This window comes from Tauraco erythrolophus, chromosome Z (genome assembly GCF_009769465.1).
Source record: "Tauraco erythrolophus isolate bTauEry1 chromosome Z, bTauEry1.pri, whole genome shotgun sequence".
Lineage (NCBI taxonomy): Eukaryota > Metazoa > Chordata > Aves > Musophagiformes > Musophagidae > Tauraco > Tauraco erythrolophus.
In genome coordinates, this window is record NC_141496.1 from 76732525 (window position 1) to 76748959 (window position 16435).

General features: G+C 47.9%; 1 protein-coding gene across 1 annotated transcript; it reads left to right on the plus strand.

The window, feature by feature from the left end:
- The first annotated feature begins 9144 nt into the window (after positions 1–9144).
- Positions 9145–13356, plus strand: ZNF367 (zinc finger protein 367). Its single transcript, XM_086629908.1, has 5 exons — positions 9145–9489; positions 10101–10251; positions 11832–11951; positions 12383–12521; positions 13119–13356. The coding sequence occupies exons 1-5, from the start codon at positions 9145–9147 to the stop codon at positions 13354–13356; spliced, it is 993 nt and encodes a 330-aa protein (XP_086486034.1).
- The last annotated feature ends 3079 nt before the right edge of the window (positions 13357–16435 follow it).

Below are 16435 nucleotides of genomic sequence, written 5' to 3' on the forward strand. Positions count from 1 at the left end.
CCGGCGCGACCAATGATAAATAATGGAAAGAGCGACCGACCAATCCCGGCTGTAGGCTCCGCCCCGCCCCCGACGTGCGGCGACGGCGGGCGTGCAGCGCCCGCACGCTCGGCGGTGGCCCGCTGGCCCGTGCGGAGCGCTGCGCCGCGCCGCGCCGCGCCGGGCCGGCCGTTCGGCCCGGTCATCGTTCATGAGCGGTGCGTTATTCACGAGCCGCTCACGCCCGCCGGGCGCTGCCCGCCGCCCGCTCGGAGCCGTGGCGCGGATAGCGGGCAGGTGCAGTTGGCGCCCCGCGCACCTGCACTGCACCCGCCCCTCGGTTCTTTGGACGCAGCGCTCGCAGGAGGCGGGCGAGCATCCTGTCTGTTTGCACGCGTATCTGGGTAGCCTGTTTACTAGGAGTTTGTAATCTGATGTCATCGCACGACTGCATCACCAAGGGTCTTTCGATATAGTCCACATCCACTAACGAGTGACTTGAATGATAAAGGCAGAGCACGCTGGACTGGGAGCTCCAAGGGCAGCTCTGCTTTAGGCGGCCGGCACACTTGCAGGAACTAGCTCGGTGTTCCCACAAAGTTTCTGAATTGCCCCTTCCCGCTGGAAACTGCGGTGGTGCTCGTTTTCTCGGTGGGTCGCCATCAGCACGTGCAGTAACACTTCCCACCGCTTACAAATGCAGCGCGATGGTGGGACGCACAGATTTCTCAGCTGAGCTCGCAGAGCTGCTCTGTTCAGCAAAATCGGTGAATGGAGCTCCCCCACCATCACCCGGGCTGCGCTGAGGTGCGGCTCCGGCACAGGCGGGGAGTGAGCTGTTCTATCATCTCAGAGGTTTATAGATAGGACCCACCAGTGCAAACACTCCTGGTGACTCTCACAAGCAACAGGCAACTGCGCAGACAAAACATCCCTGCCGCCTCTTGTCAACTACAATAACCCCAAACACGTGCTGTGAAAATCTCAGCCCTTCCTACACAACCGCCCAAAGAATGCCAATTGCAGTCGCGATTTCTGTGGTGAGGCTATGTTTTTATCCTGATCGTTCATGGGAAACTAATACTTCATCTATTACAGTAACTTCCCTTGCCTTGAAATTAATCATATCCTTAGTACAGGACCTCGAAACTACACCAGACTCCCTGCTGTGCTTCAAAAGACGGGATTAGAGACAGCACTGGCGGCATAACAATCGTCTCCTCCCTTCGTCTGGTCTCGGAGTGCAGATAGGTCTCGGCACACCATCCTAAAACAAAACACGATGCACCCTCTACAAGTTACCCCAGGCCCTGAACATCATCAGTGCATCTCCCCTAGCTTTCACATAGACCCCCATAGGCAGGGAATCCTTGCTACAGAATAAAGCTCATTTCATTAGACTGTGCCCTTTCTAGTTTCACCTTTATTCAAGACTTCACAAACAGTTTTGCATCAATGGAAATAATGACAGTAGCCAAGTTAGGGCTATTACCTGCTCACAAACAGCTTTTCCTGGTAGTCAAGTCAGGTAAGTCAACTCTTAGGCTCTGGCAGGCTTCAAATCGAAGTAGGAAAATCTAACTCAGCAAAGAGCATATACTATCACAGTTTTTAAATCGTAAAAAATAGCTAGCTATAATTAACAACAAAATAAAAATCTGTGAAGGTATTTCCATGAATATGAAACAGTAATAAAATACTGTATAAGAAATCTTTATCTAGATCAACTGCGCTTGCCTCTGAACAGTTGCTTTATTTTGCGGAAAGATGAAACTACATGTATTTTCAGTAAAAAGAAGGAATTGGAAAGCTACTTCATCCTGTTCTAGTCTGGAGAAAGGCATTAACACCAGCACATCACTGCAACACACCAACAGAAAAAACACCAACTCTTTTCCAGGCTTTTGTGAAGCCTTTTGGTATCAATCGCAGCACCCACGCTATATTTCCTCGACAAACACTCTATCCAGAAAGCTTTTTAGAAATTTTTAAAACATTATTTTTACTTAAAACATTCTACAAGCTTGAATCGAGGCCTCCTGAAGTTATGCTGTACATGAAAGACGGCAGACAAAAGAGTGTCATTATTGACTGTAGAGACAATGCGCCTGCAGCTTTAATAGGCATTTTGAAGATCATAGTATCTTTGGAGAGGGACGAAAACAAGGAATTCAGAAATATTTCAGCAGTAAGATGAGAGATTTGATGTTCTGTGGAATCTGGCTTTGTTTCTACAAAGTTTCAAAAGAGATTAAAAAAAAAAGTCTCACTTCTCCAAGAGATTCTATGATGATAGCCCAAAATAGCACTAGTTATAAATGTATCTTGTCTTTGTCTGTATAATTCTTTTTTCTAAATGAATGTAAACCTTTACTAAAAGTTACTTTTCTGATGCTCCTAGTTATCAATCCAAACAAAATTTCTGTCACATAGATTTCAAACCCCAAACTGATTTTTTAAAAGTCTTACATGGGAGATTAAAGTAATCTATGACCTCTTCATTTGCATTTTTTCACTATGTGCAATCAAACAGCACAAGATGGACAGAGAAAACCTGAATCTTATGGTTGTCATGAAACCAAATGTTCTGCCTGGATTTTTACACTGAATAAGTAACAGTGGTGGATTCGGTATGATCACGTGTTTGCACGCAAAGCCTGAATCTCACATTTGCAGTGCTCAGCACGGGTGTCTAACCTTTCTGACACCAGATTACTCATTTTATGTCAGTCCAGACAAGGGCTGCCTGCCAAAGTTGCTTCTCTGTCCAGGTTCTCTCCAAAACTGGATTTTTCACATGAGCAGAACAGCAGCCCTATACAAGCTTGCCAAGCAGGTATAGATAGACATGGAATATGGCATCCTTACCAAAAGACTCCTTTTCTTTTTACAGGGCAAAGTGCCTAATTACAGGAGACACAGAATTGTGAACCGAGGCTGATGTTCCTCTGACCTTTACAGCTAAGCTTTTAATCACCAGCAAGGAGCATCCTCTCCTCGACCTTTCCTACAGCCGCTCTCCCATCCCTGGACATGGATCTCGTTCTCTAGTGCCTAGATCTCCCTTGCCTGGAGCAGAAACATCCCAAACCTACAGCAGGGCTCAAGGATTCATTCTGGGGCAGGGCTCCGAAACAGGTAGAGAGGGTAACACTGTCTCACTTAGTGGATCTAGCCACCACATGCGTTTTCCAGCAATGTAATTCTGCTGAATTCGATTGACTACATGAAGTTCTAAGCTAAGCAGTAAAGAGCTACGTCACCGAAGATGGACCTGCTTAAGGTAACTGCTATTCTTCCATCACCTTCACAGGAAGAGATGGGAATTTGTTGCTGTTAAGGGCATGCTTACCTCATTCTGTTTCCTTCCCTCTGGAATATTCAGTAGCTGGCCTCAAGCCAGTTACTATCGTAAGAAATGTTATTGTCTTGATGTATTGATTCGATATAAAGCAAAACTTGAAAAATGTAATAATAAACAGTTAAAAGATATTATGACTATTGCTGAGTTATTGTATAAATCCATGTTACAACAGACAATAAAGTTACTTGCAATGTGGTTAAGTAAAGAATTATCTACCTAAAGACCATCCCAGTCTCAAAGTTTTCTGTTTTGAACTTTGGAATATCACTAGAACTGGTTGAAGCATGCTTCAGAGAGACAAAGTACCTTCTTTCCTCTTTGTTTACTATGTATTTGTGTTCTGTTTCCGTTTGAGAAATACAGCATTTACCCACCTCAGAGAGTTAGTTGTTCTACTTTCTATTTCTGAGAGAGTTTATTATCCTTAAACTCCTGAATTGTGATTGTCTTTCCTGAGTCTAACTGGCTGGACAGAACACAGGTACTTTTTACTTGTTTTCTGTTGAATTTGTGCTCCCTATTCTTTCACTATTTCTATATTGTGTGTGTTTTGCCAATGGACAGGGTCAGCACAAAGGACACAGACACCAAGTTAAAAGAATGAGCTTATTTCTTATTTTTACTTATGTTTAAGGCAATAGAATAGTAAGTAAAATAGCACAGCGAGAATCAAAGAAACAAAACACGGTAATGCACCTAATAATTATTACATACAGTTAACCACAGTGATTAAGACAGAAACATCACCAATGGCCTCCATAGTTTACCTTCGTGCTGATCCGCAGTCGCTGGGGAGCCCCGGTTGCAGTGAGGATTTGGAGAGCCTGTTCCTGGCAACTGGGAGGTCCTATGCAGTGTGTCCACTCGTAGGTGAGGTCTCCAACGTTACTGGAAGAGGGTCCAGCTTTTTATATTTTTGAGTAAACAAACTTACATAACTACTAGTGTAGAAACATCTGTTTTTGCTCTCCTCTTAGATACCACCTGAAGCCTGGCCAGGGCTCAAGAGGGAACTAAGGGCGTTTCTTTATCTTTGGCTGTGACCACTCATCTCCGAACAAAGCCAGGCATCTAGTTCCATGGCCTTGACAACCTGCCCCTAAACAAGGAAAAAAGGAGGGATAAATACATTCTCATGGCATTTTGTCTTTGCTAATGATATGTTTTATCTAAGCTACACCTTTCGCTAATAATCATGTTTTACCTAAGCTACATCTTCTGCTGCTGATCACACATATTTCGCTAATGATCGGATGCTAACATTATGCTAACATTTTTTTTTTGGTTGAGGGGGTGGTGTGTTCATCTAGAGGTCAACCTTGGTTCCAGGCCTTAGTACTTCAATGCTGTGTATAGTAAAAGGTATGCTTTGTTGTAGTAGTAAGTAGGATTTGATCTGATTGTAGGTTGTGTCATGTTTCATTATCTTGGTCCTTCAGCTCTCAGAACTTTTTATTGTTGCTACACTAACACAAAAATGTTAATGCTTTTATACATTAAGCTAGTAGCATAGCATCAAAATACTTTGAAGAGCAAACATCTAACATTGTTAAGATACTATAGCTCTGATAATTACTTTAGAACTGTTTTTACATAATGTTACATCAACTATTAGTTTAATATGTAGGACCGTATGTACTGAAAAGCAGCACGTTTTAAGCCCTTTAGGCCATGTGCATTCTGTGTGTGTGTTTCCTCTTCCAGTGGCAGGATCTGGACAGAGAGATCGCTTCTTTTTGGTCATCGTTAGTGCTACATGAAACACTATTGTTCAGAGCAGTTAAAATAGATGCCACAGAAGAGGCATCAGCCCACCTCTTCCTTCTCTTCTGCTGCCTCCATTAACAGAGATCTATTTTTCGACATTAGAAAGAATTACAGAATCGATGTAAAGAAGTTAATCTGCTGCCAGGCCCTTGAATGTCATGACAAAATTTACTGTGTACACTGAGGTGGCATATGGTAAGTATGGAGATACCCGGTTATTCACAATGCATTGCACTATTCACAATATCTACAATTTCATGTACCAAATCCTAACATTAACTCCATCAGTCACTGGTGTTCCGCAGCAGCTACATGTACTACTTGAAGCATCAGTCATGCATTTTGGGGAAGTTACAAAGGGTATTCACAGTTCAGTTTTGGGATGCAATTACTTTAACACAAGTCTTTTTTTTTTTTTTCCCAAATAGGTGTTAATATTAACTTCCTGTATTAACACTCCTCTATAACATAGTTCTCTTACTGGGACTTTCTTTCATGAGTTATTTTTAGGGCTGAAGCGTTTTCAGTGGGGCAGATCTAAGCACGTGGAAACCTGTTTGCTCATTTTGGAAACAAAAGTTGCAGGCTGTAGTGTTTTCTTTCTGGCCTGGTAAGCACGGCCTGACCTGGCACGGCAGTGGTAGGAGCTTCCCATCATCCCGAGTGGGGTTAGTTAGCAGTCATACACCGCAAATCAGCTCTCCCCTGCACCTTCCTGCTCCCGTCAGCAGTGGTGGCTGCTCACACTTACAAGGCAGCAGTCTACAGCAAACAGACTGCAGTGAAAAAAGCAGAACAGGTGTCCTGGTTCTGACTGGGCCAGAGTTAGTTTTTCTTTTTAGCAGCTAGAAGAGCCAGGGAGGGTGAGCGAGAGGCTTCGTGGTGTTTAGTTGCCGGCCGGGTTAAACCAGGACAACAGGGAAAAAAGCCTTCACCGTTTTTACAGTTTCGTGACTTCTCTGGGGTCTTGATATCTGTCTCCAATTATAGCTATTAATGTCAGAAATGCAAGTTACTTATTTTGCAATCTGTAACAAGTCAGTAAAAGTCACTGTGATGGAAAGAGTGAGGCAGAACTAGCACGTTAATGTAATGCTATTAGTTAGCTTTAGCACAAAAGGCCTGCACCAACTGCCAAGAAATGTGCTCCTGCTTTAGAACTGGGACATGTGCGCTTAAAAAATGCAGAAAATCAGCATAAAATAAATGAAGTACTGCTGTATCTCATAAAGCTAAAGCCTTTTGAGTTCCAAGTAACCAGATTTCCAAAGTATTCAGTAAACAAGGTACAGTGGCTACTTGCGGATATCAAAACTGTACATACAACCTGTTTCACGTTTTTACCAGCTAAAGCCAGATCAGTGTATCCTAGCGTATTTCCAAATCATTCCTCGCTACCACCAAATCTTTCACAGATCAGCCACATACCTCTTATTCACATAGATGAGTTAAAGTTGACACAAATTCCAGTTTATGTGGCCACGGGAACCTGCACCCAAGCAGACCTGCGGCCTCTCCGTGTACAGCAGTTTGTGCTGAGAGGCTGCAGAACTAGACTGGGTCTCAGTTTCAAAGGATTTGGGCTGGAAATCTGGAGTTTTAGGCTGTTAAGAAATACTGGTGTTTAGCTTCAATCGAGAAGTTTTAAACAGAATGAATGTCTCAGAGTCAATCATTTACCATTAGGACACAGAGGTTACAGTATATACTGTGTGTTTAGCATTACTAACATAGCATCAGTAGATAGCATTGCTGGAGCCTTCGGCCACAAGCTGTGAGCTTTTACATAGACATGCTTTTAGCTGGAATAGAGCTAATTTCCTTCTTATTAGCTGGTACAGTGCTGCGTTTTGGATTTAGCATGACCATAATATTGATAACACACTGATGTTTTGGCTGTTGCCAAGTAGTGTTTATCCTACGTCTAGGACTTTTCTAGTGTTTCGCATATTCTGCTGGTGCCAGGTGCACAGGAAGCTCATATCAGAAGATAAGGACGCTACAACTGCCAGCAGAAGCTCCAACAAGGCAAGACAAGAACAGTTAACTGGCCGCCTGCCTCAGAGACAGAGAAAGAATGTAATAGAGTGTTAGAGGACCCCAGACCAGAAATCAGCCATTGGACCAAAAGCGCACGTGAAGAACACATGAGGGGCAGATGCATAGGTGTAAGGGTGCAATTGTCCAGCGATTTCTTTTTTCGGGGTCCCTCCCTGGAGGCATCCAGCTCGAGCTGACCCTGCTGCTGAATTATTTATTTTTCTAAAATCTCATGCCTGAGAGTCTGCTACGGCAAACCTAGGCTCGAACCTGAAGAGGAAGCACCCTAGGGCGACTGTGTGTGTGTGAGCGAGGAGAAGCCAAAGGGGGCACCCACTGGAGTCACCTGCTGTGAAGGGACACCAGTCCTGGCTGCTGAAGTGTGGAGTGGTGTGAGCACAGCTCCCTGAATGGGGTGTGAGTGCTCGGGGAGTGGCCTTTCCTTTAATGAAGATACCACCTTAGTAACAGCAGTATCAATACCTTAACGGCTGTATTAGATTGGGAGGAAAACAAAACAACAAAACAAAAAACACCACAACAAAACGGCCCCTGAAACAGTAACATACTAAAATTAGTAACCTGCGTAAACTTTTAACAAGCCGTGCCGGAAAAGCCTTCTAAAATCCCCAACTCGCAGCCCGCGGGTGCCGGTAAGGTGGTCGCGACCCGGAACAGCCCCCGCAGCCATTTGGCACCATCTCCTGCCCATTTCTGACTCTCCTGGAACAGGCGCCTGTTGCCGTACAGCAACACGGCGGCGGCGCCGCTCAGTCCGCCCGACCTGACGGCGCGGGCGGGGCGGCCCGGCCCGGCGGGCTGCGGGACCTCCGCCAGGCCGGGCCGCCGGGGACCACCGCCTGCGGCGACGAACAGCGCCGGCGCGGCGCTGCTGAGCACCGCCGGTAGAAGGGGCGCCTCCCCGCGCGGCCCCGCCAGCGCTCCGCAGCCGCCGTTAAACGGCCGCGCCGCCGCCTCCACGGCGCCCTCCCGCCCTGCGACACCGGCGGCGCCTCGCGGGGGAACCCTCCTCGCCGACAGGCGCGCTGCCAGCTCGGCCCGTCGCTGAGGGCAGAGCTGCGGCAGGGCTCGGTCGCCCCGAGCCGCAGGAGAGCGGAGCCGCTCCCGCCCCGACGCGGCGGGCAGCGCTGTCCCGCGAGGCGGCCCCTTTAAACCGCGCACGTGACGAGCCCAGCGCGCCAAGACCCTGCGCTGCCGCGGCGATTGGCCCAGGCAGACCAACCACGGCCGGCGCGCGCCAAGCCTGCCCGGCGCGCCAGCCCCGCCTCGTCCCCCCCTCCCCCCTCCGCGCGCCGCGGCGGGCCAATCAGCGCCTTCTCCGAGGCAGGGGGCCGCGGCGGGGTGGGGCAGCCTCAGCGGCCCGCGAGCCCATTCAGTTTCGAATTCCGCCAGTGAGGCGGGACGCCTGTCCAATAGGACGGCAGAAGAGGAGGTGCGTCACGCCCGGACCCCGCCCCCGGAGGCGGGGCCTCGGACCTCTCCGCCTAGCGGTTGGTCGGCGGGAACTGCCGCTTCGTGACGCTAGCGCCGGGTCGGGTGATTGGTTACGCCCAGGCGCGAAATGTAACGCGGGAAAATCTCGGGCTCGGCCTGGGCTGTGGGCGCGGAGGGGTCGCGGCGGCAGCGGCTCCTCCTCGGGCATCGCCGGGACCGGGGCTGCCAGCGGGGCCGGCGCCGCTTTGGAAAGGTGCGGGGAAGGCTGCGGCTGCTTCACCTCGGCCGTTGCTATGGCCGGGGACCGCCGCTGACTTTGCGGATCCGCTCGGGGGTGGCCGCGGAGAGGGGGAGGCACCGCGACCCCGCCGGGAGCCGCCGTCCCAGGCGATGAGCGGCTGAAGCGGGCCCGGGTGGCGACAGGTGGCGGCGGCCGCGGGACCTCCGGGACACGGGCTCCGACAGCAGGGCTGAGCCGCCGCGGAGCGTCCCCGCTCTCTCGCCCCACTAACCGCGCCGGTGCCCGCGAGGGGTCGGCGATGGCGGAACGGCTGCCGCCAGCCCCCCCGGTGATTTTTTGCCAGGACTCCCCGAAGCGCGTCCTGGTTTCCGTTATCAAAACCACCCCGATCAAGCCCTCCTCGCGGGGGGGCGGCGAGGAGCCGGCGCCCGCCCCGCCCGTCCCCACCAGCCCCGGCTTCAGCGACTTCATGGTCTACCCCTGGCGCTGGGGCGAGAATGCCCACAACGTGACCCTCAGCCCCGGCAGCACCGCCGCACCCTCGGCTCTCCCGCCGCCCCGCGGGGGAGCGGGCAGAGCCCCCGCCGGGGATGAAGAGGAAGCGGGGAGCCCGGGCGGCAGCGGCAGGCACCGGCACCTGAAGGTGAGTGCGAGGCCGGGGCGGGCGGCGGCTGCGGGCGGCGCTGCGGCAGGGCGGGCGGCGGAGTTAGAGGGTGACTCCGCGCCGTGCGCCCTCCCCCCCTCTCTCCGCCCCCCCCCCCCCGGAGATTTAAAGTGAAGTCACTTCCGGCAGCGGAGCGCGCGCCCCGGTGCTGTCCGGTGTGCGGGGCGGGGTGGGGGGTGCGGCGGTGGAAGGCGCGGCGCGGTGGGGAGCCGATCCGGGAGCCGCCCGCAGGCGGAGCGGCGCCGGCGCTGCTCCTGCCCCTCCTCCTCCTCCTCCCTCCGTGTAAAATCTAAAAAAAAAAAAAAGAAAAAAGAAAAAAAGGCAAAAAAAAGAATTGCCATTTATTTTGTCAGTTCCTCCCCATTTCACTAAGCGTGCGTCAGAGCGCTGGCAGTGCCTGGCGCTTCCCCACCTGCACCTGCTTCGCACGCTCTGGGTTGGGTCGCGGCTGAGTCACTAAACTATGGCGGCACCGGCCCCGCGTCTCACCCGTGACACGGAAGTCACTTCAGGGCCAAAGTTGTCATTTTTTGCTAAACTGCAGAGGTAGGAAGGTGCAGGATTTCAGTTCGGTGATTATTTTAATGCAGGATGGGACAAGGCGTGGCCGGCCCAGGGCAGACACCGTCCGTGACCTCATCAATGAAGGAGAGCACTCTTCCAGCAGAATACGTTGCAATATCTGCAACAGGGTCTTTCCACGAGAAAAATCCCTGCAGGCCCACAAACGAACTCATACCGGTGAGTAAAGGGAAGGCGTGAGTAACTGGCGTGAGCAGCTTAGGAAGTAGCAGGTAAGAAATTAAAAAAAACATAACAAAACACCGCAAACACACACAAAAAAAAACCCCACAACAAACTCGACCTGTTAATATTTTATTGTAACTGTTAAATTAATCCTACTTTTCTTCCAGTGCTTCTTCGCGCGATCAAAGTCTTTGTGTTTGTCATGAGAAAGAGTAGCAGCAATTTGGGCTACAGTATAGTACAGGCAAACCATGCAAATGTTTTATCTGCTGCTGTCACAGGCTTGCTTTGTAAGAGGGAGAACTTTTCTTGAGCTTGGTGCTCTCTGCATGGTAGCACTGTTTATTCTGACTGCCTCTTCGCTGCGGTTTGTTTCCTTCTTGCTGGTGTATTTTTCACACAGCAATTGAAGTTTAGCCCTAAGAGGAGACAGCAACTTAAAAAGTGGCTGGTAATTTGGGCAGTGCAACACTCAGGAAGTGTCACTTAAATGTTGAGAAAAGAGTTGAGATGCTTAAAATCACCGTCCAGCCACTGGGATTCATTTTCTGGGGTGGAGGTGGTCGCACTGATTTATTGAACTGTGTGTAGAAGGCAACTCGCAGTTAAGTTAAAATGAAGGATGAACTCACTCAATACGCAGCTGAGCTTCAACTTCATCCCGAACAGCAGATGCTGTTTTCTTAAACTAAGCAGATACTTTTTTGTTTGGTTTTGTTCCAGCAAGACTCTGTATTTGCAATAAAGTGCGAACTAATTTATGTTTGAACTACTTCACTGAGCAGAGCTTTCCCTGGTGTTATTCCTCTCACTTAGTAGGTCAGCATCACCCTGGTTTTGCCGTCCTTCCTGAGCAGCGGTGGCATGGCATGCCTTTGCATACTTGCACACAGTCGGATCCTCTTGAGGGAGGAGACACCTGCTATCTCCACTCTTGTTGCAAGAGGAAATCTTCCTTGATGACTAGCTTGAGGAAACTTTCTTGCCTTAAGTCTGGAATAAATTTCTCTTGCAACCTCTGTTTGTCCATTACAACTTTTCTCAAATAGTCTTCCCTAATGAGGTATTTCTAAAACTTTGTATGTTACTATACTGTTGAACTTGGTTATTTTACCCTAGTTCAGGCTGTGTTAAGGATAAAATTTATATGGTTACAACTTGAATTACACTACTTGTCCATTTGTTCATTTCACATTTCTTGCTCTACAGGTTCATAATTTCACGGGACAGAGCTTAAACAGTGCTGTGCAAGAGGCTTAAATCAGAAAATATGACACGGAAAAATATAATTTTGTTGTTGGCTTGGTGTTTTGTGTTTGTTTTTTTTTTTTTTTTCCTCCCCTCTGGAAATAGTTGTGTTATCCAGTAGCATTGACCATGTACTTCAAAGTAAAGATCTGTTTGGGGTAAAAGTGAATGTCTGCTATTGGGTACACCCGGGCTTTTTAAGTAGGTGCGAGTGTCTGAGTGGGTAAAAGGAGAGCTTGCTTGTCCGAGTCAGGGACCACCACTGGATACTATGATTCTTATTTTATACTCAGCTTTCATGAACCTATTCTATTCTTATTTTTAAGGTGAAAGGCCTTACTTGTGTGACTACCCAGATTGCGGGAAAGCCTTTGTTCAGAGTGGGCAGCTCAAAACTCACCAGCGTCTCCACACAGGGGAGAAACCTTTTGTCTGCTCAGAGAACGGTGAGCCATCAGAGAACAATTTGCAGCTTTCAGAACTAGGGTCAGTCTAGCACTGGAAATGTATGCGTGTTCACATGGCAAAAATCCGCAGAAGCTTCAGATTTTCATCTGAAAGATGCTAGAGGAGGTAGGGAAGGGAGGAGCCACACTGAATCTGCATAATCATGCAAATATGTATCTAAGGATTGCATACATTAGTATGTAGGTAGGTTATCAGTAATTCTGTCAGTTGATACTTAATGTTTAAAATGATGGGGCACGTTATGAATCTGGAATCTTGCATCTAGAGCTTGCTGTTTTCAACCAAGCCTAGGGTTTTGTGAGTGAGGAAGGTTGGATTCAGCAGCGTTTCGGTCCGCAGATGTTGTGCTTACTCATTGGTTGGCCGCTTTCCGTAAAGTGTTCCTCATTGTCACCTCATGTTTTTTAAGGCTGTTTAAGCAGATTCACGCATGCAAACCGTCATTGCCCCAAGCATCCATATGCCCGACTGAAGAGGGAAGAGCTCACAGACAGGCTGAGTAAGAAGCAGACGGCTGACAATAAAGCTGTGGCTGAGTGGCTAGCAAAGTAAGTTCCCTCATGGTGTCATCTTCTTTTAAATATTTATCAGGATGGTCTGAGAAAGCATTGTGTTCTTAGGGGCAAAAAAAAACCCCAACAAACCAAACCAAGCTGTTCCTCCAGTACAAATCATCCTGACCTTGCCTTTCCTTAAAGAAGTGCCAACTCCTGGTCAAGACAAAAGTTCTTCATGAGAGTTTTTATTAGTTTTTTTTTTCTTCCTTTTTGTTCTCTGCTTCAATGCTTCTCTTTGCTTGATCAACACCTGCTAGTACCTTGTTAGTTAGTGCTACAGTCTTGCTGAATTTGTATCTGTATGAGGGGCAACAATTGTGTATGCCTAGGGAGAAAAGGCTGCTGAGGACACCACATAGAGGAGAAATCTGCCACAGATGTTCACTTGGGCACTTTAGGGGTAAAATCCTGAATAAAGGGGGTTTCTGACAGCTTAAATACTACCAAATAAGGGCTGAAAGATAAAGCCAAATGCAGCGCTTAGTCAGATGCACGCTAGTACTTGAGGGGTTTTTGCCAGCTTTGAATTGTTGGCGTGGGAGTCAGTCGTATGTGTTTTACAAGCATTCCCCTTGTTTGATTTTGTAGATACTGGGAGACTAGAGAACAGCGTGCTCCTGCTTTGAAAACTAAAACAATCCAGAAAACGGATCAGGAGCAGCAGGACCCGATGGAGTATCTTCAGTCTGATGAAGAGGATGATGAAGAGAAAAACGGCGCTCATTCAGCTGCTCGCCGCCGCCTCCAGGAACAGCGTGAACGCATGCACGGAGCACTGGCTCTCATTGAGCTTGCAAACCTAGCTGTGGCACCGCTGCGACCCTAGACAGGAACAGAGTCTGCCTATTCAAAATGTACTTCCTGGTGGTACTTAACCAGTTAGATCCTGGGCATAAGCTAAGCACCTTATTTGCTTATCATAGGCTGCTATTCTGTAGAATTTATGAAGAATGTTGTTGCCCCATAACACGGGGTGAGAGAATTGCACTTTTTGTAAGGTAAAAGACAGATGTAAAGTTTTTAAGTATTTTGTAAATATAGGACTGCATAATGCAGGGTTGACAAATTTACTTGTTATAGGAAGCTAGATTTTGCAAGGTTAACTCATTTATTTGAAGCAGTTTTCATAGGAAGCACTTTCTGAACAAAGTGTTCGTAATTAGCAGAATGGTACACATGGCCAAAGAAGGCTGACAAAAAGGAAAGTCTTTGTCTGACTATTTAAGAGAATTTGTGTTAAGCGGTAGGTCAGAAGATATTGTTAAGCAGTGACGAAACTGTGTTTTTCTAATGTCAGTGTATCTTTACCTAGTATCACTGAGGCGGAAGGCAAAGTTTAGTTATCTCAACTTGTAGAGGGGAAGAAACTGCTTCGTGCAGGAAACCGTAAGATCGTTCAGGATCTTCACTGTGACTGCTCAAGGTATGAGGCTTGACTTTGCGGTTTTACGTTTTCTGATTTGATTTCAGCAGAACCTCTTGGCAGCACTTGCTATTTCTGACATGTGGTGTTAGGAACTTTTGCACATTGTTGGGTTTGTCTGAAAATGGTTAGTCTTGCAAAGTCTAGACAAAGGTAAACAATTGGTGATATTTTTTTCAGATATTTTTGGACCCTGTAGTGATTTGGCACTTGATTTTGTTAATAAAGGGGGTATTTACAGGGTGGTATGGATTTGTAGTAAACTATTCTAGATCTCCTATTAGCAAACACTAAGTTTTAAAGTATTGCTTTTATACGATTATTAGCAAATAGAAGCCTCCGTACTTTCCGTGCATAAAGCCACCTTATTGCTTTACTTCAGGATAACATGCCAAGTTTGTGTTCACTAACTGTAGCACAGCTATCATTTAAACACTGCAGAAAAGTATTCACTATACAACTAGAAAATAGGCTTCCAAAGGTAGTTACGAGTGTGTTAACAGTGTGATTTCATGTATTTCCCAAATAAGTGAAGTTACAGAATGCTGCCTAGTATTCAGATGCTGATATAAAATGTTTAGCAGGATATCTTGTCACTTTGTGAATGTTGTATACTTTCAAATAGCATTGTCTCATGGTGATCTCTTTCTGTATTGTGCTTTGAAGGCAACCAGAGATTCCTAATATGCTAACGAAACTTTGTTTTCAGATTGAACTTTTTGTTGTGTGGGTGTGGTTGTTTTGGTTTGTTTGTTGTTTTGGTGTTTTTTTTATTCATTAAGCTACTGCTTTAGGGGATATTAATAACTTGTATTTACTGACCAGCTTGCTTTAACGCCTTCCTCTTGTTGAAGGTCAGGAAATTCAGATGAGGAAGGAAGCCACTTTCCCTCTTGCTTAAACAAGAGGAAGAAATAATTTTATCAATCACTTGATATAGACTGACCAGATGCATACAGCTTTTCCAGAGAAGCAGCATGATTTTACATCAGAAACTGCAACTATTGGATTATGTTCTCTGATAATTGACAACCTGTTGTGGTTGAAAATCTCATTAACCCAGTCTGTTTAAATCATATATCAATGCACTTAACTGAAGAGTAATTGAATAATTTAAAAAAAAAAAAGTTTTCATTGAATGTAAATAATTTTGCACCATTCGTACAGTTTAACTTTTGCTTTCAGCTGCTAGATTTAGCTGACATCAGGATGATTTGTTTCTGGTCTTTTAGGCTTAAAAATGTGCAACACTGTAGTCGTTCTAGGCTTCTTAGCCTATGTAAAACTGGTAATTTGCATGTGCAGATTTGGAGTCTCTCAGATTTAAGTTACATGCTTTTGACTCTTCAATTGCCTGAATGCAAATAGTCTGATCCCAAAATGAGCCCTGAGCGTTCCTCTGTTGTACTTCTGAGTCCTAACTCGGAATTGCTCTGGAGTAGTGTTTCAGAGAGCACAAGACTGTGTAACTACCAGCCTGTTGCAGGCTGGAGTCATAACTTACTTCATTAGCATTGATTATTGCGCCCCCCCCCCCCTCCCCCCCCCCCCCCCCCCAATCAGCTGTAATGCTTTGGGCAACTCTGGGCAACTCAGATCAAGTAGGACAAGTACACTGAATTGTGCTTGGCTGTAGGCAAAATTCAGACAGCTGAGGCAGTTTTGTGTTGTGATGAGTTTTGGGTAAAATACCAAGTTAAAAAAAAAATTGAGATGTCGAAGACTGCTTTTTGTTTTATTAAGAAGTGATTACATACAAGAAATCTTGGAAGTGTTCGGCGCTTCATAAGGTTAAGTTGTAGTTTGTCATGTCTTAAGAAAAGGGGATGTGCTGTCATTTGAATAGACGCTTTGAATAAAAACTTGGTTTAATTTTCAAGTTCAGTGTGTGCGGTTTGATGTCCGTTAAATACTTCGGTTCTTCCTTGTTTCCGTAATCCCATCAGCCTGTGGCTCCCTGCCCGCTGAAACCCGACCCAGAGCCAATTACTTCGAGCTTTTTTTTCCCAGTTGGGACAAACCCGCGCGCGTTCCCTCGCAGCCAGCCCCGACGCGCAGAGGGGGCCGGGGCCGTGGACGCCGTGCGAGGCCGAGGTGGGCCGCAGCTCTCGGCCGCCCGTCTGCCTTCGGGGCCGGTCTGTGCCTCTCCCTTCTCGCAGGCCGAGCGCTCAGCGATGCCGAGCTCCGACCCCGTGAGACTGGTTTAAAAAGGAAGCGAGCCGGTGGCGGCGGGCACCGGTGAGCCGCGGGAGCTGGCGCCGCTGGCCCGCCGCCCCTCGTAGGCGGCGGCACGTCGCTCCCCGGTGCCTTCCCTCTCGTCCGAGCCCCGCAAAGCCGCGGTGGCGGGGCGGCGGGGCTGCGGCACCGGCACGCCGGGGCCCCCGCGCCCGGGCTCCGCCCCGGCCCGCCAGGGGGCGCCCTGCGGCCGCCTCCGGTCCCCGCCGCTCGCGGCCGGGGCGGGCCGGGCCGGGCCGGGCCGGGC